At 31.7% G+C, this 27882-nt stretch overlaps 3 protein-coding genes across 5 annotated transcripts; 1 reads left to right on the top strand and 2 right to left on the bottom strand.

The window, feature by feature from the left end:
- Positions 1-996: 996 nt before the first annotated feature.
- On the bottom strand, positions 997-6442 carry LOC112286266 (protein NUCLEOLAR COMPLEX ASSOCIATED 4). The gene is made up of 15 exons (XM_024527998.2): positions 5869-6442; positions 5553-5645; positions 5150-5223; positions 4857-4912; positions 4650-4704; positions 4351-4445; positions 4135-4190; positions 3911-4003; positions 3526-3584; positions 3103-3277; positions 2744-2917; positions 2347-2443; positions 2162-2219; positions 1798-1903; positions 997-1643 (listed from the first exon to the last, which is right to left on the bottom strand). Exons 1-15 carry the CDS (start codon positions 6268-6270, stop codon positions 1275-1277), a joined length of 1962 nt encoding a protein of 653 aa, XP_024383766.1. The 5' UTR covers positions 6271-6442; the 3' UTR covers positions 997-1274.
- A 13595-nt stretch (positions 6443-20037) lies between these two features.
- Positions 20038-22169, bottom strand: LOC112286677 (ureidoglycolate hydrolase). The gene is made up of 4 exons (XM_024528800.3): positions 21895-22169; positions 21055-21548; positions 20836-20938; positions 20038-20719 (listed from the first exon to the last, which is right to left on the bottom strand). Exons 1-4 carry the CDS (start codon positions 22149-22151, stop codon positions 20185-20187), a joined length of 1389 nt encoding a protein of 462 aa, XP_024384568.1. The 5' UTR covers positions 22152-22169; the 3' UTR covers positions 20038-20184.
- A 694-nt stretch (positions 22170-22863) lies between these two features.
- LOC112286678 (putative (S)-ureidoglycine aminohydrolase) lies at positions 22864-26448 on the top strand. Of its 3 annotated transcripts, none has more exons than XM_024528803.3 (12): positions 22864-22967; positions 23562-23657; positions 23849-23936; positions 24148-24224; positions 24359-24468; positions 24633-24718; positions 24845-24926; positions 25098-25154; positions 25355-25393; positions 25613-25683; positions 25818-25871; positions 26103-26448. In XM_024528803.3, exons 1-12 carry the CDS (start codon positions 22871-22873, stop codon positions 26182-26184), a joined length of 939 nt encoding a protein of 312 aa, XP_024384571.1. In that variant the 5' UTR covers positions 22864-22870; the 3' UTR covers positions 26185-26448. The 3 variants fall into 3 exon arrangements, with proteins under 3 accessions (XP_024384571.1, XP_024384570.1, XP_090109203.1); XM_024528802.3 differs by having other exon boundaries at positions 22864-22982; XM_090253077.1 differs by having other exon boundaries at positions 22864-23364.
- Positions 26449-27882: the final 1434 nt, after the last annotated feature.

The following is a 27882-nucleotide window of genomic DNA, read 5'->3' as shown; positions in this document are numbered from 1 at the left end:
CATGGCTAATCCAAAAGAAACAAAGAAAAAACAAGCAAAATTCAATCAAATTCTTATGGGTGGCAAATAATAACACATAACTCACTGTAAAATAAAAAATAAATAAATAAATAAATAAACCTTGTCCAAAGTGCAAGCCAAGTGAAGAAACTACTCCAGAACTCTTTAAAGGATGTAAACCTGCAAATCAAGCATACATACAAACCCTTACTGACACATGTGCTCCTTTGTAGCTATTATTTATTCCAACCTCCACAATTGAATTGTTATTCTCACAAACTATAAATTACTTTGGTCTATAGAATGCTTCTATAGAAATACTTGCACTCACGCTTCAATCCATCCTACTGCCAACATCAAACCAATCTTTGCTGCAACAAGTTCAGACGATTTGTTTTTGAAAAATATGTGGAATATATTTGTTTTAGATTAAATTTTCTACAACTAAGTAAATGAAAGAATTATACACATGTTATACACCTTTTAGTTTCAATTTTCAAATAGTTTTCAAAAATGAATTAAGATACAGATTTGATTAAGATTTAGACATAATATCTTTAAATTGCATCAGAATAATGTGATACTACTTGATTATAAAAAAATTAATTTTAAATTTAAAAAGGTTATAAAATATAATGTTACTATTGGATAATAGCCTTTATGAATTGTAATATAAAATTTATGTAAAAATTATAAAAACATGGATATCTATGGATATCAGAATTATAAAAATATTGTAGTGATTCAATTGGTCAACATTCAATTAGGATTGACTTTAAAATGACATCAGTAAAAACTAATGTGCAATTGAAGTCTTTTAATTTGTGCAACTTCCTTTAAGAAATGCACTGAGCAAATCATGAGGCCAGTTTTCTAGGTGACTGGAGCACTTTCAGTTACCGACAATGACAATCCTTTTAACATATCCGACATAATGAAAGATTATATTAGTATACAAGACATATTTATCGTGCAGTTAGTAAGCAAATACACAAGTTAGTCCGAAATTAGATGCTTGTACAGTTCATCTCAATTAGATCACATATAACAAAAACACTAGTTGCTTCCCGTGTCCCCGTCGACGATTTGACTGAAATATCATTCCTCTAATCGTTTTTTTCCTTACAAGCACGTCATCTTCAACATCTCCTACTCCTCACCCCAGTTCCCAAATAACTGTTCTCGATAAAATACAGTTCTCATTTCAGACAGTAAATTGCATTAGAAATTTGAATAGTTTCGTAATGAAAAGAATTTTGTTCGTTACTTGAGTACTACTTTTTTTTCTTGGTAGAAGACTTGACTTTCTCCTCGGATACAATCTTCGATTTTCCTCTGCCTTCAGCAACCCCATTCAGTTCACTTCCATTAGGCTGCTCTTCCTCAATAGGTCTCTTCCTTTTGGACACAATGTTCTGTTCTTTAGGCACGCCGTCAATGCCACTTTCACGAGCAGCTGCGTCACCTACTTTGTTCTCAAGCCCATCAGGTGAGGCTTTGTTATGATCCTCCTCAGACTTCTGTAATGTAATGGGGGTATGACTGAACTTCCAACCGACAAAGTCCTCGGTCATCTCAGAGAAAAGAGAGGTCGGAACAGTTTGATAAAACGCCAATGGCACAGCCTTGAGTCTTTTTGACACCTGAAATGATAAAAATGGATGGTTGATATGGTCAATATTTACATAAGGGTCACTGCAATATGATTATCTACTTAACAACAGAGGGTGACAGCAGGTACAACACGGCTACGGCTCTGGCAAAAAAAGATGAAAATAAGAAAAACTTGGGTCTTACTTCTTCTGTAAAGATTGTTGTGTAAGATCCTGAGCTGAAGTCTGAAATGCTAACTTCTGTAGTCTTAGCTCTTACAGTCAAATCTGTTTCTAATGATGCCACAAACCTGCAATACCTCACGTACATATGGCTTCAGGAATTTTCGGCACATATCATGCAATTCCCAATGTCTATTAAAGTACACTCATATCACATCCCTATCTATCTCCAAAAAATCAACAAACTCCAGTTACCTCACATGTTTTCAGAAGTACATGTCTACCAGATACTGTGGCAGCTACTGACCCGAGATATGCAAATACTCAAAGGGCTCTCGGAAACGTGAACAAACTCTTCACCGGAAAAGGATGGAACAGCAATTCACCTGGAAACCGCTGGACAATAATGGCTCCTCAATGTCTCTATCTCCCACAGGGAACTCTCTGCAAATGAGAAACTAACATATCAAATATATACTAACGAACTCTAAAAGCAAAAAAAAATAATGGCCGTAAAGATTATGGCTTCCGTAACACAAACCTATGATAGCAGTGAGGAATTTGCTCTTACCCAGGGCATTGGACTTTGCAGTGTCTGCTTCAAAAGGCAAAAACGGATCAGCACCACGCAATGCCTCTATATCTGAAGAGGTAGAGGCACTAGAAGCCTGTCAAAAACACACCATCTTAAACAAATATCGTATCCAAACAAACCTACCCAACCAGATTCTCAACAGATGAATCGAGAAAAAATCACTAAAAATCTATGGATAGACTGAAAGTATAACTCTTCCAGCCATCTGTGATTGCCAACGTTTTCACATCTTTAGAACTTGCCATGATTAAATAGAAGTGACCCCAAAAACAAGACTTCAAAAATCAAAGCCAGTAACTAATTGCGAAGACGCCTCGGTAAGAGAATACTATGAAGTAAACCTCGTTCTAATCATCCGTTTGGAGCAACTCACCCGATGAACAAGCTGATTTATGGAGGGATGTCGACGCAAAAGGTTGTGAATCATAGCTATTACTACGAGAGCACCGGATGGTGGAGCAGACAATGCCAATCGACCAAGCTTTTTGGCAAATGCAGCTGCCAAATAAGCCGGAATGTGAGTTGATTTCAAACAAGTATCTGTCAACTGCAAGACATCAGCAAAGCATCATTACATACTACACATACACAAGTTATCCACATTCTCCACGTTTTCAACTACGAAGTGAGATTCACATAGTTATTTGAATAAATGAAAACATGAAAAAATAAACCTGATATATTCGGCCGATGCATATTTACTATACTGAAGAAATATGACTGGAACCAAACCTCAAAAAAACGTGCTCGATGCTTGGCAACGAATATAGATGGCTCGAGCAGAGCATAGAGTTTATTGTAAAAATCAGGGTACTCTAAGCCATGACTTGTCATGAGAATGAAGAGGCCATTGAGAGCCATTACACTGATGAGACCCCCTACATTGTATGAGTTTGTCAAAAAGTCACTGCAGATAACAAATCAGATAAAAATTAGAATGTACAGTAGCCACAACAGAGCATAAAGGAACTTACAAAAGTCCTACAATTGATAATACATCACAAGCAGTTATTCTAAGTCAATCCAAGGCTTAAACTTGACACCACCTAAAAACATTATTAACGGCACACGCAGTTCTTTGTCAAAGAGAACTGTAAAGTGATGAGCTCCTAAGATAAAGGCTCCAAAGACGAACACACCAAACCTCCAAATTACCTAAGAAGGACTGGATTCGAAAGGAAGGGAATGACGCGTTTGTGCAGCTGAGCTAAAACCTGCAAAGGAACGTCATGGGTTGTCAAAACACAAACAATCCCCGCATATTCCGTATGCAAAGAATATTAAAAATTACAAAATTCACAAAATTCACAAATTTTAAAAAATAATCTGAAGACCATTATAACAATATATTATAAAAATTGTTGAACGAACTATCCGCTTAATACAGAATACCGAATTAATCAAAGAGAAGAGAATTAATTAAGGGAAAAAATTACTCGATGCCGCCAGAGTATCGACTGCTTGACAGAGTCTGACAAGATTAGCAGAAACAGACCGAGAAAAAACACAGATGCACACTAGTCAAGGAAAAAGTTCTCACCTTCTTGTAGATTTCATATGGAAATGGAAGCTTCAAGAAAGCAAGCCAAGCTTTACTCACTCGCGTGCGTTGCTTCTTCTGATTCGTATAGTGCTGCTCAACATCTAACGACAATTAGACACTGTGCGGCAGAAAACCATCCAGCTGCTATTGACAACTGAAAATTAAATCTGCACAAGATCACTTTCATTTTCCTAATAAACAGTGAAGTGCAAAAATCCCACCTGAGAAACTTCACCAGACACTTTCTTCCCAGAAATGGTGCCACCATCTTCAGAACCTACAAGAGAAAATTTGATCAAGACCAGACAAAATATCCTTAAGGATATTAATCATAATTCCTCAGATAAACACTCAAATCACCTTTAAGAAACATACATTCTATGAATTCGACCAAATTTTAGATAGAAGTAAATGGCAATCAGTTCACGAATATCCACCTGCAGAAAAACTCCAGACTTCAGTACAATCCTCCTGAGAAAATGTTGGTAAGTTGATTAAAATGTCGTAAACATTACTCGCCATACTATGCACGCTGAAACAAGTCCAATACAGGTGGTATTAAAAATCGGGACATCCAAAGAGATCGGTCTAGGAGACTTCTTCTGTTTCCATACCCTCCATATGTATGAGCACCATAGACTTCAAATATCTGAACAATGTTGGCGAACCTGCATTTCTTCAAAATCGACCAAAAATGTATGACCATCACAATAGAACGTAAAATATCGAGCACTACCTAGTGAAATTACGAAGGTTGTCGTCTTCATCATCACTAGAGATTGCTTCAGACCCTGCACGTATGAAAACAGCTGAACGTCATTGAATAGGAAAAAAACGCCGAGCAATTCAGAAATCTGCTCGCTGATAGCGAGAATGGTGATATTTGCACCCCGAATAGATGTTAAAAATTGGTGGTCGGGTTAGAGGAGACGTTCACGGGTACCTTTTTGGGAAAGCCTTTTCACAGTAATCTTGTCCATGTTAGAATATGTGTAGTAACTGCAAAAATTAAGCACCATTGAGAAGTTTCAAAATAATAACCCTAGTGCAGGGGCTAATACAGTGACCAACTGAAAGAAAGAAGAGAGCATCGCATCAAAAATATCCCATAACGAATGAACTTATACGTGGACTGAGGATGTTATTCAAGCAGGAAACCAAGAAATGCCATGTAATTAATGGTCTTACTAACAAACCGTAGAATGAAATTTCGGACATAACGTCTTCAATGCTTACCAGACATCTATGTACTTGAAATAATCTGATACGAAAACCGAAAGAAGCCCACTGTTGAAAGCTTTCGAAAATACCTGAAAAGCATTGATTCAGGCCCAAGTTCAAACGAAAATACCTCTTAGTGAGACTTGAGATCATGGTTTCTACCTTCTACATGCGTAGAAAAAGCAATATCGCAATATAGTTATTGTCCAAAACCTCAATTACTCTCGGACATGAAAATTTCCGATAAAGACCCGGAAACTAACTTCACATACAGCTCCAAAACTACATTGAGTACGCTAACATCATTCTGACTTCACTACAACTAAGCACGTGAGGAAGATAACCAAGAATGTCATAAATGCAATCTGATTACATCTCTCGTCAACTAATGCAAACGCAAAGAATGAAGGGCACTCACGAATGTAGAGCACAGCCTCAAATACAGATGATTGTTGAATTCTCCATACACTTCAACTCGTACTAGCTCCATTATAGTGTGCAAAGCGGCTATCTGCCAATTAGAGAAAACAAAACCTTAGTACCATAGAACGCTGTGTAGAGATCAATTCGCTAAGCTGCAAATTCAGAAAAATAGACCATCAACGCATTCTGGGCGAGATCCTCACGATTGACCCAGGACTCCTCTGCACATTAGAAGGCCCGTTAACCACCTAACCAACCTAATTTCTAGCCCAGGATGAAATTGGCTCCTGCTCATTGCTAAAAATGTGTACCTGGACCTCTGGTATTGCATTATGACGAGCCACGAAGCGAAGCAAAGTAGTAACAAACTCCCGGTACCGATCCCAAATCCACTTCTTATAAATAGCATCCGCCTTGGCCATCTCAGCCTGATTCCCTCCATCCGCCTCTGACGTTCCCGAAACCCTCTGCAACTCCTCACTCGCCCTCTTCTGGGCCGCAGGGGAGAAATCTCCCGACTTCACCAGGGGAACGAAAAAGGCTTGCAAAGAAAGAAGCGCCTCTTTCAGAACCGCAGCATTAGCTGTGGTTGAATCCTGCAGCGACGACGTCAGAGTAGCAAGCAGCAGCGGCGCATTGTTAACATGCGCACGCGACAGGAGCAACTCTTTCCCCAGCTTCTTCGTGACCGCCAGCTGCTTATTCGCCACCATGGCTGCCACTTCTTGCAATCCAATACAATCAATCAAGCAAGCAGCAATCAAATGCGTGGTTTGAATCCCCAAAGTTCGACCACTGGCGCACACGGCGACACCAATTGACACAGGGTCTCCCTTAAACCCTAAACCCTAACATGGCCATGCTGAAGACTTCAGCACCTAGAAGAAGTAGAAAAAGAAGAAGAAGGGTTGAAAACTGAAAGACGAAGGCGAAAAGTATTTGAAAACGTAAAAGGAAAAACTGGACAAGCTTTCTCGGTTTGAACTTGGGCAGGGGACCTGTTCACACCTGTGCCAAAGGTCCTATCTCAACATTTTTATGGAAGACACATTGATGGCTTCCACGTAGAAAGCCTAAAAGACCTAGTGCGTGTAATTTAACTACTTTTATAAATTCTGCCATACTTTTTATGAGAAAAAAAATTGTACAGTTAATTCTGAATGTATTTTTTTGAAAAATTTATAATTATTGTGAACAAAAATTTATTTAACGAATTGGTGCCTCATTCACACAATATGCTTGATATTTTGAAAAGATAAATAATTATGCCTATTTTCTTAAATTAGTCCAACTATTATTTGATTAATCACTTCCATGTAATTATTCTCTCATACATACCTCATACATACATATATACATATATACATATATACATACATATATATATATATATATATATATAAAGTATGAATTATTTTTATTTAAACATCAACTGCATCAAAAGAATTTCACTCTTGCTATTGATGTTAATTTATTCCCATAATTGTGAAAATAAATTGGAATAAAAATAAATGTGTTCTTTTCTCTTATAAATTAAATAATTTTTGCTACGTGTTTTATTCATGTAAATCTATTAAAAAATAATATGTGGATTTTAAAGTTTGTTTTAAGCAAAATTAAGCATCTTATCAGAATATCTTTGGTAGTTAGACCTATTGTTATCAAAATTGGCATTTTTTTATTTTTCTAGAAATCTGAATTCAGAAAATTATAATCTATAATTTAAATTTTTGAAACTTGAAAGTTCTGCATGTATGTATGTATGTATGTATGTATATAATTATTGTTATTGTTATTATCTTTGGTGAGACGTTTTTTGTAAATTTTTATTGTGTGCTGTTTAATTTTAAATTTTAAAATTAGATATGATATATTGACCCACTGTTCAGTATTTTTATTTATTCAACTGATGGAAAATCTTTGAATTTCATTTTTTTCTTTTTTCTTTTTTCTTTTTCTTTTTATTTTTATTTTTTCCTTCTTCATCTTAGTTAAATAAATTTTTGTTCACAATAATTATAAATTTTTGTTCACAATAATTATAAATTTTTGTTCACAATAATTATAAATTATTGTTCACAATAATTATAAATTTTTGTTCACAATAATTATAAATTATTGTTCACAATAATTATAAATTATTGTTCACAATAATTATAAATTTTTGTTCACAATAATTATAAATTATTGTTCACAATAATTATAAATTATTGTTCACAATAATTATAATTATAAATTTTTCAACCTCGTTAAATAAATTTTTGTTCACAATAATTATAAATTTTTCAACCTCGGTACTTATTATTTTTCATTGGCACTTATTATTTTTCATTAATTTTATATTAGCATGGATGTAGAAAAAATTGTAGAGTGTATATATATATACATAGATAGATAGATAGATAGATAGATAGAGCTTTTGAAAATCTGGAAAAGCTTCAAAGTTGTGATTATATTAGATATTTTCTTTAAGAGTTATTGTGAGCAGATTATCAATATTTCTAAAATGATATTGTATTTAGAAATTACTATTGTAATTAGCTTTTACATAGACATAAGAATCTATACAAAATCAAATCAAAAAAATAGATTTTGTAATGCATGTCAAGAATAAATATATAAATAAAATATTTTCTATTTTTTATTTTAAGATATAATACTTTCAAATATTGAAGCTTACTTAATATGTTATTGTTGCATTCATTGATAATTTTTAAAATTAGATTCAAAATTTTAAAAAATTATTAGAGGCAAAAATGTTACAAAATAAATATATATATATATATATAAATATGTTCTTATGATTTTAAAAATATTATATTTTTATTTTAAAAATAAATTATAATTTTATGAAAAACATTCAAAGTATATATATATATATATATATATATATATATGTATAAATGCATCATTATCAAATCTTTATAACATATTAAAATTGTAATATAAGCTATATTAATAGAATATGTTAAACATAAAAAAATTATTATGTAAAAAAAAAGGAAGAAGAAGAAGAAAAAGAAGAAGAAGAAGAAATAATAAAATAATAAAAAATAATAGGATAAAAAATAATATTTTCCATTAGTTCTATTGAAGATTATATTTTTAGGTCAATTATGTGTACAAAGTTATTTAAATTGTATACAAATATGCAAAAGAATTAAAAATAAATAAAACTAATAACTCTAAAAATTAAGTAATAAAAATATGATATAATATTTTTATATAATTTGGATTATTTTTATATAATTTGGATTATTTTTATATTTTATTTTAATAAAACTATATATAAATATTTTTAAAATATTATAATTTCAATTTATTTTATGGTTCATATATATTAAGTTTGTATTCAAATAAATTCAACAATAAATTATTAAGTTACAATAATATAAAAATATTAGCCAATTAGGTACAAAATTGGCTAAAAGGTATAAACTTGTATGATTTGTTAATGAAAATAATCATAAAAAAATCTAAAAATGACAATACATTCTTTTATCATCAAAGAGATAAAGTAAACAAGTAAAAAATAGATATAGAATTGAAACTAAAATAATTATTGCCAAATTCAAAATAACTAAGAAATCATGAACTAATATAGAATACACAAAAGGTGTTATCAAGACTAAGGAAGGCCTCACTCTTGCCTCTATATATACTATCTACTAAAGAATTACATGACAATGTCATATAAGCTATATGATACATGTCTAATTTGCAAGACATGTGTATAATTTTTAGGATAAGTTTCCAATATAAGCACTACATGGCCAACTTGTAGTACAAATTACTAAATAAGTGACATGTGGCCAACTTATTAGCCAAATTATCAACCTACCAATCACTTGCAAATACATATAAAGTCTACATAGCTTGTGAGAAGCTTCTCAATAAAATATCAAGAATTAAATCCATATTTATTTACTCCTATTTAGTTCTACTTATTCAAATAAATATGCTAGTATATATGACTATTTGTTATATTACTCCCTTTTCTAAGCAATAGTTTTTACAAAAAGCTATGTCATTGCTTCATATATTAATAAAGTATAAGATCCATCAAATAATATTAGTAACAAATTTTGATGTCTTTACTGCTAGAGGTGATTGATAGGTTATTTTAACTATTATTAATATCTTATTTCAAAACTAAAAAAAACCTCCTAATTATTTTATAATTATTGAGGCCTTCAAAGTTACTTTCAAATAATCCATCTTAGATTCTATCAAGGGTAGTAGATCCTTCTAACAATATTACTATGCATTAAGAGTCTCTTCAAAAATTATGGTAATAAATACATTGTATCTTTTCATCTATTCAGAATAGAATATGTTTTTCTTGATGATCTTTATTACAATTGCAACATCAACTGAGTTAAAACAATCTAAGTGTTTTATCTGATAATTTTGCAAATAAAAACTCTTGAAATAAATTTTCTAACCATTCATTTTTAATGTTTATAAAGGAGTTCTACAAATTGATTCTTAAATATTTTTTTCCTTGATTTATACCATCTTGTTTTTAGTGTTAGTTCCTTGTTTTGATCAATATTATTGATAAAAAATAAAGATAAGTTTTGATGCATTTGCTAGATTATTATATGGTTTTTATATGCATTCACTAATATCATATTGACATTAATATATGAGACATTTTAATTTATGTTAATGCCACCTTGAATCTAAGACTTCTTCTATTTTAAAATCTTAATTGTTATCTATTTCAATAGGAAGTCGTAGTGATTGTTTTTTTCATGATATGCTAATTTTTGTGTAAGATTAAATAAAAAAAACTCATGGAATATATGATAAATTTTTATTGGTAGTAGTAATTGCAATTAATATGTTACTAAATTAACTTAATTATTAATAATAAATAGACCAAGCCTTCAATATTTGAACTTGTTATAAGGTTGATTAGTCTTAATATTGCAACAAAGTAACCATACCTTATCACCAAAGTATCACATTATAGATGGTAATCAAAATTGGAAAAAAATAGAATTATTGAGTAGACAAATGTATTATATTATTATTAAAAAAAACTCCGCTAATGGCAAGTTAATTGTTTAATTGTTTTGATGGTAATTGATGGAATATGACAAATACTCTTTCAATAGTTGATTTACATATTTCATTTGTCTATTAATTGGAAGATGAAAAACTTAACATAACTTGATATTAATCTATAATATATTAAAGAGTGTTCTCCAAAAGCTTGATATGAGTTGAAATTTGCCATCAAATATAATGTTACTTAGAAGTCTATGATATTAATAAATATTATCTATAAAGAATTTAGTATTTTTTTTTACTAAAAATTGTTCTTGAGCATGGTAAAAAATATTAAATTTTGCTAAAAAAATCTAAAATTATAAAAATAGAGTTATAAGAATTTAAAAGTAGAAGAACTATGATGAAATTCATTGAATAAAATTATTAGGAGATGACATAGATTTTATGCTTTCGAACAAGTTTCACATAATTGAACAAATATTTTTACTTCTATTCACATTTGAAGCCATCAAAAATCTCTTTAAATAAGTTTTAATATTTTATTATATTTAAATTTTTCTATTACTAAAAAAGTCATGTTGTGCTTGTAATGCACCTAATTGTGTTATATCTTTAAGAATATATAAATACCTTTTATAATAAAATATATTGATTTTAAGCTCAATTTTTTTTAGTTGTTATAAAGATTATTTTTAACATAAATAATAAGAAGATTTATTAATATACTTAAAGTAAAATTTATTAAAAAAATAATTTCAATTAATTTTTTTGATTTAATGGCCTAAAGGTGTAATTGGTCCAACTTCAATATATATATATATATATATATATATATATATATATATATATATATATATATTATTTATTATATAATGCATCTTTTTTTCTTGGTACAAGATAAGAATATTTAGATAAAAACATCTCACAAGTCCAAATATTTAGAATTTAATTGAATAAGCAAAACAACAAATTGAAAGAAATTCTTAATAAAAATTTAATAATAATTTGAAAATCCTAAAAATTATTGTACATCACATGTGATTCTTGGGATTTTAAATTCTATAAGAATTTTTATTTTTTTAGAATCTATTTACAAACTATTGTTCTTCTATTCTTCTCCTTCTTTAAAATATATCAAGTTATAGATTCTTTATAAATTTATTTTAGTATAAAACTTAGCTTTACTTAATTGATCAAGGAATTTTAACATTAAAAATAAAGAGTAAAGTTTTTTGAAGGTCTTTTTGTTAAGTTTACAATAATCTATTTACATTTGTAAGAATGAAAAAATTTTCTTCACAAAGAGGATTAATACACGTTTTAGAGATTTTGAACATTGGATATTATTTCTTGCAAGACTTTCATCAATACATTCTTTTAAAGCAATAAATTTATCCTATAATAAGTTGTAAATTGGTCTAAATGGTGGTTGACCTCCTTCTTGAAGATCAATTGCATAATCATTAAATTGGTATTTTTTATAATACATTAGCATTTTTTTTCAAAGATATCTATGTATTTTTTATATACTTAAAAAAATCTTATCAAATTTTCTACTTTATTCTATTTTTCAATCAACAAAGAACCTCATATTTGTTGTAGATCCAAGGTTTTGTGTCTTGAAATTAGATTCCAAGGATAACTCACATCACTGTCAACTTATGTAAAAATCAATTTGAAAATACATTGAATATTTGGTTATAGAAGGTTTTGATCTTACCTTGAATTTAAATTTACAGTCTAAAAATAATACATAAGGTGTTTGAAAACACCTTCTTTATAAACTTAAACAAATAATATAAGTTTTTAATTATGCTAAGTATCCCTTATTAGTCTTCAAAAAATCTTTAATAAATCCTATTATATTCTAATTAATTTCAAATAAATCTTAAATAATCTATAAAAATCCTAAAGAAATCTTAAAGAAAGTTTAAAGAAATATTAATAAAATGTTAGCTAATTCAAAATATATTCTAATAAAATATTAAATAAATCCTAAAAAAACTTAATCAAATCTTGACAAAACCTTAAGAAAACTCTTACAAATTCTTATAAAGTTTTAAATAAAGTCTGAATTAGACTTAAAACCTCAATTTTTTTTAATTTAAATAATTTATACTTTAAATTTATTAAATAATAATATGCATACATAATTTAAAGCAAATCAAATTTGAAAATTAGGAAAAAAATTCTCTTTTTCCTTTTATGTATAAGCTATCTTTTTTTCTTTCTCCTTGATGTTGAGCTTTTAATATCAATAGCTTTTTTTTATCATAGTTTATTTTTTTCCTTAAATTTTTAAAAATATTAAAATTTAAGTTATATGTCTATATAAATAATATATTATCTAATTGGATATTTTTTCAAAATTATAGGATCTCCAACTAACCTTTAAAATTTTATTTCTAAGATCCTAGTTCTTTTGAAATTCAATTATCTATAAATTAATTTTTCTATTAAACTTAAATTTATTAAATATATCTAAAACGATTTATTTTACAAATCTACAAAATTTTATCTAGGATTTTACTAAAACAATTACACAATTTACCAAAATTTGATTTTTTTAATTTTACAAAAATAAATTATCTAAAAAATCTTTACTTTGAAAGCTCTTTTTAAACCATTTTTTACTTAAATCACTGAAAAGTATTTCTTAAAAAAAATTGTATTAAGTTCTTTCTTTAACTATGCTTTCAAATCAACAATAAATTTCTACATTTGTTGTGGGCATAAGTTTTTTTGTCTCAAGGTTTGGTATTCATAGTGATTCAAAATTAATTTGCTTTAGATATTAATCTAAGGTTTTTTTATTTAGGTATTTTTTAAAAAGAATTAATATTTAAATTTATTTTAATAGTTTAATAATATTATTTTTGTTAACCTAATTTCTTTTGTTTTTATTATGGCTCAAAAAATTTAATAAATTTGCTTTTATAAAAATAGAAAATAAATATTATTTTTATTTTTATTTTTTTTACTACCTTCTAACTTTTGTATTTATTTTTTAAATTAATTTTCTACTTTACTTTCAATTAATTCCTTTTATAATATTATATATATTTATTTTATCCAAAATCCGTATTACAACACAATAATGTCTTCACATGCAAGTTATTCTCTATCAGTAATTTATGTTGGAATTGGTTGAATTTTCTTTAAAAATATCAATTTTTATTGTAATGCAAAGTCTTTATGTACAAAACATGTTGAGACTCCATCACTTAAAAGTGCTTAAGTCGGAAATTTATGATTTGAAGTTGTAATAACTATAAAAAGTTTGTAACAAGGTGTAAGATCTAGTCGTAGTATGAAACATATATTTGATGGTCTAGAATTATTTAATAGTAAGATTTCTACTACAAATAATCTTCTTTGTTTACCAATTTTTTTGTGTTCAAATTTAGGTTTTTTCTATTAAATCTAATTGTTTTGATGGAATAGTCTTGTATCTTATGGCTTGCTGTCCTATAGTATAAATAGAAGTTTTTATAAATATATATATATTTTTTTATTTGCAAAACAATTGCTTAAATTAAAACATATAAATTTGCTTAAGTTTTAACCATGATAAATAAGTTTTTAAAAACTTAGAAGTTATTTTCATGACTTAATTTGTTTCTTTCTAATCAAATCTATATTCTTAGTATCTTTTATAGAACGAAATTGTTTTATGTAATGAATTAAACAATAGATTGTTTTAATGTATTTTCTTTTTATATTATTCAAAATAAAACTTTGATATCTTCTTTTAATAGATATAAAAATTTATTGATAAAGATTTTATCATTTTAATTTATATTGCAAGGAAGGTTTTAGAATTCAATAATATAAATTTTAATTGATCATATAAGAATCATATTAGTTTAGATTAAATAATAATAAAAAAAATTATATCAAAAGTACAAACAAAGAAAGAACATTCATAAATAGGATTACTTTAATAAATCGAACTTGAGTGTATTAGTAAAGACATTGAAAAAAATATAACCTTTAATAGAGCTTGACTTGATATAGAAATCTTGAAATTTTTGAACTTGTTCTATCAAACTTATTTTGCATATTAATCTTTTTTTTCTTTTATATTGGTAGTAGAAACATTTTTTGGATTCATTTGTAAGATTGGTTTTTTTTTTTTTTTTTTTTTTTTTTGTGAATTGTACAACTTATATATATATATATATATATATATATATATTGAACCTCATTGTTAACTTCTTTTATAGATATAGAAATAAAATTCATGTAATTGACATTGATAATATGTAATATTTGTGCTTTAAGAGTATTAAAAAACTTTTAAAGATCTACAATAGTTGCAAATCTATTCTCATATTTTATCAAGTGCAGCATCAATAATTTGATTTTTTTACTATCTTTATAATAGATAATTTTAGCAAATCTACAAGTCAAATCAGATAAGATTAATTTTCAGCTGGTAATATCAAATAAAAATTTCTACAAAGAGAGAAAGTCTATTATTTTCAAAAACAATATTATTATAAGAAAACAAAAAAAATATAAGTTTAAAGGGAGATAATATGCAATCTTTAAAATACAAAAAAAAAAGTAGAATAATCTTTTCACTTTTAAATTAAAAAATATATAAAAAATTATGATTCTTATCAAATTGTTAAAAACTTAAACCATAATAAAATTTTAAAAATAACTATACATTCTTATACTACCAAAAGAGAGAAAATAGATAATTAAAACTAAAATGATTGTTGCAAAATAATAAAAGAAAAAGAAGTCTTGAACCAAGATGGAATACAAAAAGACATTGATAAGACTAAAAAAGGCATAACTCTTGTCTTTATATATATTATTTATTAAAGATTTATGTGGCAATGTCTTATAGATTATATGACACATATTAAACTTGCAAGACATATATCTAATTTGTAAAGTGAGTTTTTAATATGTACACCACATAAATAATTCATAATGTAAGAGGCCAAATGTGTGACATGTAGCCAACTTATTTGCCAAGTTGTTAATTTATTAATTACTTAAAAATATGTGTAAAGACTACCAAACTTCTAGAAAGCTATTCAATGAATAATAAATAATTTATTCTAATTATATTTAATTCTACTTAATTCTACTTAGCTTAGTAAATATAATAATTAATATACCTATCTATTATATAATGTAAGTAAGGATTATAGTCTTTATCTTAACTATTTACAGAGTTGAAAAAAGTATTACTTTGGTATTTTTAGTTTTTAGTTTTAATAGATGTCTATATTAATAAATATAAAATAAAATATTTAAAAATATATAATTTTTTATATTTTAATTAGAATAAAATTATTTATTATTATATTTTTTAATTATAATATTTTAAAATAAAATAGATCTTTTATTTTCCATTAAGTTAGATGTTTATTTGAGGTTTTTTTCTAATTAAAAAAATAACTATTAAAGGAAAAAAAAAAACTAAGGCTCTTGAATCTATTGAAAAGTGATATAAATAAATATATTTTAAGAAAAAAATATATATTTTGAATCTTGTATCTTCGTAAGACTTTTATTAAAAAAAATTTGATATAGATTAGTTAAAAGAATCTTCTTAAAGGATTTAGAACTATAAATAAAAATTTATTAAGTAGCTTTATAATAATATTTTTAGAAGATAATCAAAATTAAAGCAAAAAATAACTTTGGTTTTACATTGTACTTAATTTGAAAAATTAGTAAAAAAAATAAATTAAAATTTTAACCTAATAAAAATAAATTAATAATTTTATAAATGTTTTACCAAACTATTTTCAATATCAATAAGAAACAAATAATTGAATAAAGGCTTGCCCAAATTTTATATGAGTCCAACATATTCAAGAATAAAACCAATTATTATATATACTTAATCTCAAAAAGAATATCTTGGAAAAATTATCTTAGAAAAATTAACATGGTTGAATTTTGATGGCTTCAATAAGATCTCTAGCCAAACTTAACAACAAAATGAAAATAACAACACACATACACAAATAAAATAAAATTATTATATATAATTTACAAGAAAAAAAGAAGTGATTATTCTTAATAACCTTATCTTTCTAACGTAATATTTATAGAACCAATCAAGTATACATAAAGTAAAGAAGGTTCAATAGTCTAAAAATCTTGGATAAAATACATTAATTTAGAGTAACTTTTAAAGAATCTTATTTTTTCTATTTTAAAAAAAACCAAAGATAAAATCACTATATTTTAAATAAATTTCAACCAAAAACACTTCTTGTGCAACAATAATCAATTTCTTGCTTTCCAAATGTTACAACTATTATGAATCTATTAATTAATTTTAAAATTATTTAAACAACAATTAACTCAATCTTTCTTGTGTTTTTATAAAAGATACAAGTTACATAAAAAATAATAATAAAGATATAAAAATAAAATAATATGAAACTTGCATATAGAAAAGCCAACTAAAAAAAATTATAAAAAAAAGACTTGATAATTCAATATCATGCCATTGACATTAGCTACACTTCTTTTCAAAATAATAATAACAAACATCTAACAAACCATATTTAGTTATTGTCCTTTAAGCAATGAAAATTCATTGCAAAAATTTCTACTAACCAATAATAAAGATATGTAGATTCTACACACAATAGAATATCTTGTACACATTATTCTTGAGCCAATGGTTAATGAATAAAGTACCTATCTTGTTCAATCATTTTCTTAGAAGCATTGTCAAACAATATGTTGTAAACTCTTATACTTACTAAAACCACATAAGATCTTATGAAATGACAAGTCAATTCTATTCTAAGATTCAATATTGTACACATCCAATGTAGTATATTAAAGATCCTTTATATAATGATTAGTAAAAATAAATTTATCAATAATATTTGATTACTAAAAAACCTATTTTTTAAGAATAATTTGGATTTATTTAAAGAAGGGCCAAATTTCTTTTGATTCTTCTTAGATTTTTCTTATAATAAATTAACTTACATATATATATATAGTATATATATTATATTAGCTATATATATTAAATTAACTTACATATATATATATATATATATATATAGCCAAGGATTAAATAACTTAGAAATAATTTATTAACTATGTAAGTATATTTGATCTCTCCAACTATTATGTAAAATTTAATGTTTTAAAAAACATAAATCTAATAGTATAATAATACAAGAGTTAAGACATATTTAATGATTAGAAAGAAAATGCTACATTTTAGATGCAACACTATGATATAATCGCTTAGAAGATGGTGCAAGAAAAAAGAAATGCACTCTTCTTAAATATTTAATTAAACATTTAATTCCATCTATAGTATATCTCTTGATTTACATAGTATTTTAAATAATATTTAATGATGGTTCTATAAGTTTTTTTGGAGCAGCAAATGTTTATACACCAAACAAGGTTTATAATAGTATATATCTATTTATAAAGGTTATGATAATATATATAATATTAATCATTTTAAACTTCATTTTTTATTACAATAAAGCTAGTTGGTATAAAATCCTAAAAAAAAATGTGAAAAGTTTCTTTAAAAAATATAATTATTTTTCAGAAGCTTGAAATAATATTAATTAAATATACATAATATTAATATTGGTTGTAGGTAGAATTATTAGATGAAAAAAATTCCACCTTCTAAGCTTACGAATACTTATTTTTGTTTTAAAAAATTAAAATCATAATATAATAAAATGAAGTGTTGGATAAAAATTTTATGATTCCTTGTAAATTTTAATAATAAGGGGATCCACCCCCTTATGCTTTTGATCTTTTGATCTTTTTTTTTTTTTGGTTTATATATATATATATATCAAGTAATTCTATTGCTACTACAATATGGTGTCTTTATAATATTATCATATAGTTTGTTTTAAGCTTAAAATACAAGTCTACCTATATATTAATTGATAATATAAAAATTTATTTATTTAAATTAATATAGAAATTTATCAAAAATAAATTTACCCATTCTACACTTCAACTTAATGCTTAAAAAAAATTGGTCTTTAAAATTTTTAATTTATTATTATTATTATTATGTTTATAAATAATATATTTTCTCTCTCCAAGAATGTTAGTAAAAGAGTATGAAGTTTAAAACATATATTCAAAAAATGTTGCATATAGGATGAACATGAATTCTAGAAAATGTTTGAAAATTTCAACCTCTTTTTAAGAAAGGAAACAATTAATTATCTAGATAATTCATGGATTTTATTTATTGTTATTATTATTATTATTATTATTATTATCATTTGTCAAATCCATAGATTGACCACTTCTAAGTATACTATTCAAAAAACAATTAATAATTAAAAATCGGTGTCAATAAAAGATGCATGGAGGTGAAAGAATAAGTTGAAGACATGTTCTTAGAGAATCCAATAAACCAATGAGAGGGCACCATACATTGTCTCCATACAGGGGTAGAACATCTTCAAGGAATATGTATATATACATTTAGATTTATTTTTTAGGATAGTTTTAATGAAAGGAGGCTTGTGGGGGCAGCATGATCCTCTCCAGTATCCATTAAAATAGTTCTAATAATCCTCTATCCCTAATGATGGTTTCATTCTTCAAGAACATTAAACCAACCCAACTTCACAATAAGTGAACTAAGCTGAATCATTCCTATTCCCCCCACATAAGTGTCTTGATAATTGAGACCCAATTGACAGAAGAGTTGATGACGTCCCCCCCCCCCCCCCCCGTAATGCATTATAGTACCAGTGCAAGAGCATCTAGTCTGACGACGGGCCGGGTCCCATGCGACTACCCAGCATCTTGCGACCCTGACCTTTTCTGATGCCATGTGCGCCTTGCAGTGGAGATTCCCACCCAGACGGGTCGTTGGGAGCCGGTCCGATCCACCGGGTCGGATCGGGTCTGGTCTGTGTCTTGGATGCCGCGTCAGGGTTTCGCGAACCGAGGCGGCGGTGTTGGTCAACATCCAACACTACCAGGTCCGACGTCACAGATTTTTTTTTGGAATGGCCGATTCTGTGGTAGGATTCCCATATGTCTTCCATCTTCGTAGCAAGGATTATAAAGCAAATCGTGCTGTTCAGAAGCCTGAGCTGAATTTCCTGTTTCAGTGGTCGCTCTTGGATGCGTGCCGAACGGAGACCTATTCTGGGATTTCATGGTGAGAGAATTGGAGTGGAATTGGATTGGGAGACGAGTCTACAGATCACCTCTAGTATGGATGGCCAAAGAACTGAGCTGAAATTGAAGGTTGACGACGATTCGTAATTAGGTTGACCAGCAGCCTCGGTAATTGAAGAGATGTCACCTGTTTGAATCACAGTTTTTAAGGATTTGTGCATGGTTTGGGTGGTAGGTCTTCCAGATGTTGATTAGGAGCTTTCCTTACATCAGGACATGAAGACCTCCAACGCACTGTTGAATGTTGAAGTAGCTAGGAAACAGATGATTCTGTCAAGTTTGTGATAACCATGATAACCATAACTTCATTGCTTGGACACAAGTGTACAATTTTTGACGATTCATTTGCTCCAACTTCTCTAGTCTCTACCTCGTTTGCTCTTAAGGTTTGTCGCGTTACTCGAGCAACCTGTAAGAAGGCAGAATCAAGTAGATGAAAGTTGCAACAAGGTTAGGGCCAAGACTTGCACACCCTTGGCCATATCTTCCACGGAGGAGAACTCATCAGGGCGGTGGCTGTAGCCCTTGTAGCATGGGATGAAGATCATGCCCATGGGTGAGATTCTCGCCATGAACAGAGAGTCGTGATAAGCTCTACTAATCATCAACTTGTATTCAAGCCCTAGTGAATCCGCAGCTTGTTCTGCAGCTTCCACAATTTGCCCTCCACTCAGCGCAGGAGGGTCCTGGTTAACAATATCAAAATTTGTGAGGATAACGTTCCGTTTCTTCGCGATTGCTTCTGCTGATGCTCGAATTCCCTCCACCACTTTGTCTCGTCGGGCTTCATCGATGTCTCGAATGTCAATCTCCAGGCGCGCCTCTCGTGGGACGCTGTTAACTGCTCCTGGATGAATCTCCAGAACTCCTGTAGTGCCTACTGTGTCCACTGATCCGGACGCCAGAACGTGCTCCTCAACTGCGAGGGCCAGCTCCGCTCCTGCAAGCCCAGCATCGTTCCTGTGCATCGCAGAAGATTGCTCAAAAACCTCAGGCTTGAGGAACATCATTTTATATACCGAATTCGGTAGTATCAATGCTCGTGCAAAATCAACAGGTAAGAATGGGAGGACTACCTGTACCGCATAAGCAGAGCCCCGGCGTGGCCTCCATCGCCCTTGAATCCTACCTTCAAGCTCGCTGGCGCAGCGATTGCGGTCACCACACCAATAGGAATCCCTGAATGCAGAGAAATACACAGTCAGTTTTGAAACTGCAATTCTCTTGTGAATTTGTTGATACGTATCTCAAAAGCATCATCAGCAGCTGGCGATAACGGAAATCCATGCTCTTGCCTTCCTTTTCAAGCATTGGGCCTTGTTCGATGTGAAGCTCCACAAAAGCTGAGTAGGCTCCTTTCTCCAGTCCAGACGACTTAAGCTTCTCCTCCACGTCGGTATATCCTGCTTCTTTCGCGGCGTCCGCGAATGTGACGTTGTTCGAATCCTTGGCTTCTCTAAGAATGTCGAAGATCTTGCCACTTTTGGCCATGGCTCTGCTTCCAAGGCACCCGAAGCCAAACCGGGTGGGCTCCTCGGAAGTGAACATGATGACATCAATGGATCTCTTGGGCTGAAACTTTACCCTCTGCAGAGCTTGCACTGCATGAATGGCACCCAGCACTCCCAACACTCCATCGTACTTTCCAGCGTAAGGTATTGCGTCCGTATGAGAGCCGGATCCCACTGCAGGTAAGGTTGGGTCGGTTCCTTCCCAACGACCGAAGATGTTGCCGATGGCATCCTCTCGCACTGATAGGCCTGCTTCGCTCATCAATTTCTTCACAAACCTGCAGATAATAACCAATTATCAAATGTGTTCAAAGCTTTGACAGTTAACATGCAGAGTTTCTAACATCTGCTCTCGTGTGGAAGATCCGCCCCAGGATTTCCAATTGCACAGTCTAGCCTATGTTACAGAATTGCAACTGCCACAGGTTAGTTAATTGAAGCTCAGCACTGGAGTTTCAAGTCACCGTCAAGAAGCCTCAGATACATTGGACCTCAAATCTTGATGATGGCTTACACAATAACACCAGATAATAGAAAAAAACTTAAGGAAGTGGAATCTAATAAAAACATGAAGAATTGCCCAGTGTGGTGAATTTCTGTGAGAATTTGGCTACATGCACAAACCTGCGGGCTGCGACATCGTTCGGGGTGTACAGGATGCGTGTCACCGTGGGTGCCGGAGTGTCGGAGTACGCAGAAAGCTCGTCAATTTGTTCTTGCAACGTGGCTGCATCCACAAACAAATTCTCTCCAGCGCCCCCCTTGCAAACCCCATAACTGTCAGTGCTCTCGCACAACCCAGAGTCCGCATCAACCCCCGATAAAATCCCCGAGAGCGCGAAGATGAGTAAGACTCCCGAAATGGCCCACCATATCTTCATTCTTCTTGCTAGCAAAACACGGAGGCAAATACCAGTGCTGGAGCTCGGTTCTAGCTTTATCTCAGTCTCTCGTCCCTGCAAGCTTATAATTCTCTGCTAACACAAGATTGGAACCTGAGTAACCTGACAATTATCTTTGACGTAATCTTTGACCGAGTGTAAATCGGCTGGTCCAAAATCAACGAGGACGAGGTGAAGGAATCAAAGTGCATATAATCTCTGACTATCTCAGCACAGTTGAGTCATTACCGAGGAGCAGATGTTAATTGCTGAAGGACTTAAAAATTACCAATAATGAGATTGACAGCATGATCACCTAATCTATTCCAGCTCTACCACGACAGAATTCTAGAGTCCAGAAACAAAAATATTATGTTTCATTCACGAGAAAAGGCAAACCACAACTGATTAGATTGGAGTTGTTTTTGAATCAGTATACCCCCGAAACACGTGTTGTTAGGGCCCGCGACAGTCTAAGCCGTTTTCATCCACACAATGAAGAAGTAGGCGGTATGAGATCATCGTGTGCTTATCCCAGATTCTTGGAACAAGGGTCGACAGTGTGGTAGGGTAGCATCCGAAGCATTGGGTGTGGTTCTAACGTTCAATCCTTCTGCAATAGGTCATCCATAGCCTGACCGAGTGAAACCCGTCCTGCCATCTTGGGTCTTTTAAGTTGGGACAACGACTCGCTGTGCCTATCTGAGGAGCTTGCGGCAATGACGATAGCTCTGGCGAAGCATCTTCCGCTCCAGTGTCTTGTCCTTTGTGCCATCCTGCGTGTGGTTTCCTCATCTTCTTCCATCTGCGAAGATGGTGCGTTGCATTTTGGTTCGTGTTTTGTTCGAATTGGTCATTTGTTAGAATTTTTTCACTCACCAGAGTTGTGTAGTCGAATTCTTCGTTGTTGCCTTGGTTTTGTGTTCTTTTCCATTCGGTGTTTCTGACACTATGTGTCTCTTGCCGTTGTATGCTTTAGAGCAGAAGTCGTCGTCACGAGCTACTCACAATTGTGTATTATCACATTCAAGCTTGCAACACTGCAAGCTAAAGATGCTTGTGTCTAGCATACTGTTTTTTAGATATTTTTTGTTATTTGACCCTGTGGGTAGGGTTCTAGACGCACCACATTACTGTTTTAGTAACTGCTGCACAAGTACTTTGACTCTGAAGCCAATACAATCAATGATGCATTAAATTGGAAGTGTTTAATGTAACGTCCTTTACGCACCCTGCTTATCTTAATTGTGATTATGAAGAGAAACGCAAAGTGATTTAGTGCACTTTCTGCTCTTTGAATAATTTCTTTAGGTCTTCTTGTCGATTACTTTCTATGCCGGATTCGCACTCGTTGATGGAATTCCATCATTTGTGGATTGCAATGCTCTTGACATTTTACTCTGGCGACAGTATCGGCATCTTCTATGTGTGGGACTGCGGCTACTGACACGTCCAACATGTACTCTAAAGTGACGGATCCTACACTGTCTGCGTCTCATCTTCAAGGTACGCATTGCTCTGTTTTGGCTTAACTGCAGCATGCAGAACACTTTACTAATTTTCTCTATGTCGACACCATTCACGAAAAACATCATCACTTGCTGCTGAGAAGCTGATTTACAGATGCAACTTTTGATGATTAGTTTAAAATCTGGGATTTGAAGGTCATACTAATTGGTCATATTTTATGTCAACAGACCTGCCAGGATTTACCAGGAGTGTCTATGAGCGGGATCATGCTCTCATTACACCTGAAAGTCAAGTCTTCAGTCCCCTTCCCGGATGGTAGGTCTTCTCTTTTCGAGGTCTTCATCTTTGAAGATATGGTGTTATATTTAGGAGGAAATGAAGAACAAGTACTAATATGAATATTTCCTTTTGCAATCTGATTCACAACGTGGTTGTATGTTTGAAAGTCTGTTTTAGATAAACTAATGTGAGGACGCATAGATTTTTCGTTTGTATACAATGCTGACAGTCTTAAGTGCTTTTTTAGGGTTAAGACGCTGGCAGCCTACTTGATCACCCCTGCAATGGGTGCTCATTTTACGATGTATCTTGCTTCTATGGCAGGTATCTCGGAAGCTTTACGCGTATTGGCTGCATCTCATTTTAGATCTGAAACCCTGACTGATTCTAGAATGAAATTATTTGACATTTTGAGTTTGTTCTAGGACGAGTTTGACCATATAGCAATGTGTGTGCAGGTAATTCGTCCTCTGCCGAACCACCAGCAGGTGTTGAGAGGTTTGTGTTCGTTGTGAAAGGAGAAGTCAGTATGACTGCAGACTTGCTTCTCGACACCGCTATATTAATGGTTATTCCTGTTCTGAATTTCATTAAATGAAGTTGGACTCTTTCCTCTTACCTTAATGGCGGATATAGTCATCATACACGAATTGAATTAAAATTGAAGGTGCAATTTAGGAGTTCCCTTAGTGCTTTGTTTTCTGCCTAACTAGCATCTGTTTCTTAGAATAGGTGGATGAATTTGCGTACATCCCCGCCGGTGCAAAACACACTCTTTCTTCAACTTTCTCTGCAACACTGGTAGTATTTGAGCGCAGGTACCTGATAATACTCGAGACCACGTCCCCACTTTGACGAGTATTGATCTTCTCTTCATGAATTACGGATGTGACAAGTTTTAGATCAATTTCTTTGATTGAGTCTTCTTTGTGGTATGCCTTCAGATACGCAGTAGGAGGGGATGCTGCACCTCAGCTGTTCACCGGTCGGACCAACCAGCTACCCAACTTGGAAACACCTGGCGAGGCAAGCCCTTCCAGTTCTTAATATAAAAAATTCGTTCGGTGTAAATGCTAATAGCATTTTACTAAGAGATGCCCTTTCGTCGACTATCCTTAGGCCTTTCGTTGTCTCTGACTTTCTATTTTCCTGTGAGGGTTGCTTGAGTTGATTGGAAAACAAAAATTGCATGTTCAGGTCTTCGAACTACGGAAGCTGCTACCAGCAACTCCCACCTACGACTTCAACATACATGTACGATTGTGGTCGCCACCTCATGTTCTCCAGCTTGTTAATTTACACAAATTTGAAGAAAGTTGTGGGTGATTGAGTAGTAGTTCAGCGCTCAAGTGCTAACAAAATCCAGTTGCTTGTGAAAGTTCTTTGAATTATACTCAGTAGACTGCTGAGAAGAAACTTTGCATTAACTTTAAATACGTTACTTCATTGTGCAGGTCATGGATTTCCAACCTGGAGAATACTTGAATGTTAAGGTATTTCCGACCTAACTTTTGATGTCTTATCAGTACCGGCTCCTTGTAGATCACGCTGATTTTTGTACTTGGGTCTATTCCAATTCCCATCATTTTCGCGAGAAGTTCTGAACAAGAGAGTAATCTCTATGTGAGGTTTAAAAATCGAGAATGGTAAGCGTCTACCGTTGCTCAGATGTCATATGCAATTATGACATTGTGAATGTCTCTCTGCTTTAGGAGGTCCATTACAACCAACACGGCCTGCTACTCTTGGAGGGCCGCGGAATCTACCGACTGGGCGATAAATGGTTCTTTTCTTAAGACTTTGAATGCTGTATTCCAACTATATGAGCCTCAAAGTGTTGAAGTTCGGTGATAGTGATTCTTCTTAAATGTCTTGAACTCAATGAATTTGCGGTCCTTAATGTGGTGGCACATGCAGGTACCCTGTCCAAGCTGGTGACGTCATTTGGATGGCTCCGTTCGTTCCTCAGTGGCAAGTTTCTTCTCCACACTTTATTTGTCTGCGGTCATTCAGTTCCTTCACCAGTCTTAACATATGCTTCACGACCAGTCAGACTCGGCAGAACCAAATAAAAAAATGAAAATTTTAATCTAATAATTTTTTTGTTATGTTATGTTTTGTTTTTTACAATCTTTGTCGAGTGCGTTAATCCCAAGAAGGAAGTAATTTGCTGATTCATGGAATGGTTGACATCGTATGCAGGTATGCGGCTTTAGGAACAACTAGATCTCGTTACATTCTTTACAAAGACACCGCCCGAGATCCATTGCTGCATCCCTATTGATACAAATTGGTGTCGCTTGGAAGCCCTGCAATACCAAGGTGCTTGTGGTCGGTGAATTCGATCCCATCTATCCGACTACCCTCTGGTTAACATGAGATAGACATGATTCATGCATGATCCCGATACTCATGCTCATCATCAAAAGTATGGTATCAGCAAATGTAGCGCTGCGTATTCAGTAACCTTGTGTTGATGTTCGCAATGTGCTCCTCACGAGACGTTTTGAGATTACGCAATTTAAAGAGTTTCAAATTTGTCCTTAAATGGTTACACTTGTGCAGTGCACTGGCTCCATAAATGTGCAGCATAACTGTTATTTAAAACGAAATATCAATTTCAATCGCGCCGCAGGGAAGATAAACCCCCGCTATCCCCAATAATTCCTTCAAATAATCAAAGCTCTCAAACTTTTGGGTGAAACGTCAATATTATATGATTCCTTAGACAGCACTGACAAAGCACATGCTTAGAATCCGTATGATTCCTTTTTATGGCCCAAGGTCTCCATCTCCTCTGCAACAATTACAATCGTCCAATGCACTGTTGGCTTCAGACACTTTCAGCTGTACCCGAACCTTTCCTATACTTCTTTGCAGTACAAATATATGCAACTGTTACATCACCAGTGGAGATGGATAGAGACTCTCTCCGAAGCAACACATCTATGCAGTTCAGTCATCAGTTATGTTGCATTACACATCCTTGGATCCGCGTTTTTGTAAATCACTATGAAATCTGATCAGTCAGTCAATCACTATCCACGAGGTTAGTCTTCTCTACTGTCGCTTTTGACTGCCACAAGCCCAAAACAAATCTAGAGTCTGGGTCGGTCATCATATGATTCAATCCTTGAATACGATGCACCATGGGCCTAGAATGATTCTGGAAAAGTCATAAAGCTGAATCCTATCTATGAAATAGTTTTGTGCAGTGGCTGAAGTGATGAAACTTGTTCTTACGGAACTACTGAAATTATAGTATATAAACAGACACTTTGCCAACATGGGTAATAGTTAATACCAGAGCAGCGATAGAATCACTGTTTCATTATCACAACAACTGCATTTGTTACCTCGAAACACTTCAGAATAATGGAGGAACCATGACAATTCGAAGAGGCCGAGACACCCAAACTGTAGCTATCCTCTGGTGGGCCTCTTGACCTAATCCGGAGAACTGTTTGTGGGTAATTGACATGATCTCTTTTTTCCCACAATTGTGATGGAAATTGATCCCATGTCTTATTATGTGAGAGGGGTTAACAATCCTCAAGAGCTACAGCAATTGAGAAGTTATTTTTGATATGTTCAATTAGCAAGTGGTGTTTGTTTGTTTTTATTTATTTATTTTGTTCTCTGAAGTACAATAAATTCGGTGGATTAAATGTAAGAGAATTGAGACATAGTATACTATTTGGTCCCACTCTTAAATATTTGGTTTATCTAATATTTTTTTGTTTTTAGATAATAGATTCTCTAGATAATCTTTAATAATACTTAAATAGGCTCTCTTGGTATTACTCATATTTATGTGAAAATTAATATAAAAAGAGAAAAAGAGAAATATTAGAATATAATCGAATACTCTACTAGAAATAATATTTGATAGGTTTTGTGCACTAAAATAGATTATGGTTGAAAGGCCTAAAAGAAGGTTTATGATTATAATAAAAATAATTTATGTAGAAAAAAATATAAT

Source organism: Physcomitrium patens, chromosome 9 (genome assembly GCF_059467195.1).
Source record: "Physcomitrium patens ecotype Gransden chromosome 9, ASM5946719v1, whole genome shotgun sequence".
NCBI classification, from domain to species: domain Eukaryota; kingdom Viridiplantae; phylum Streptophyta; class Bryopsida; order Funariales; family Funariaceae; genus Physcomitrium; species Physcomitrium patens.
Note: the sequence above shows the minus strand (reverse complement) of the source record. Positions and strands in the feature narration are given on the sequence as shown.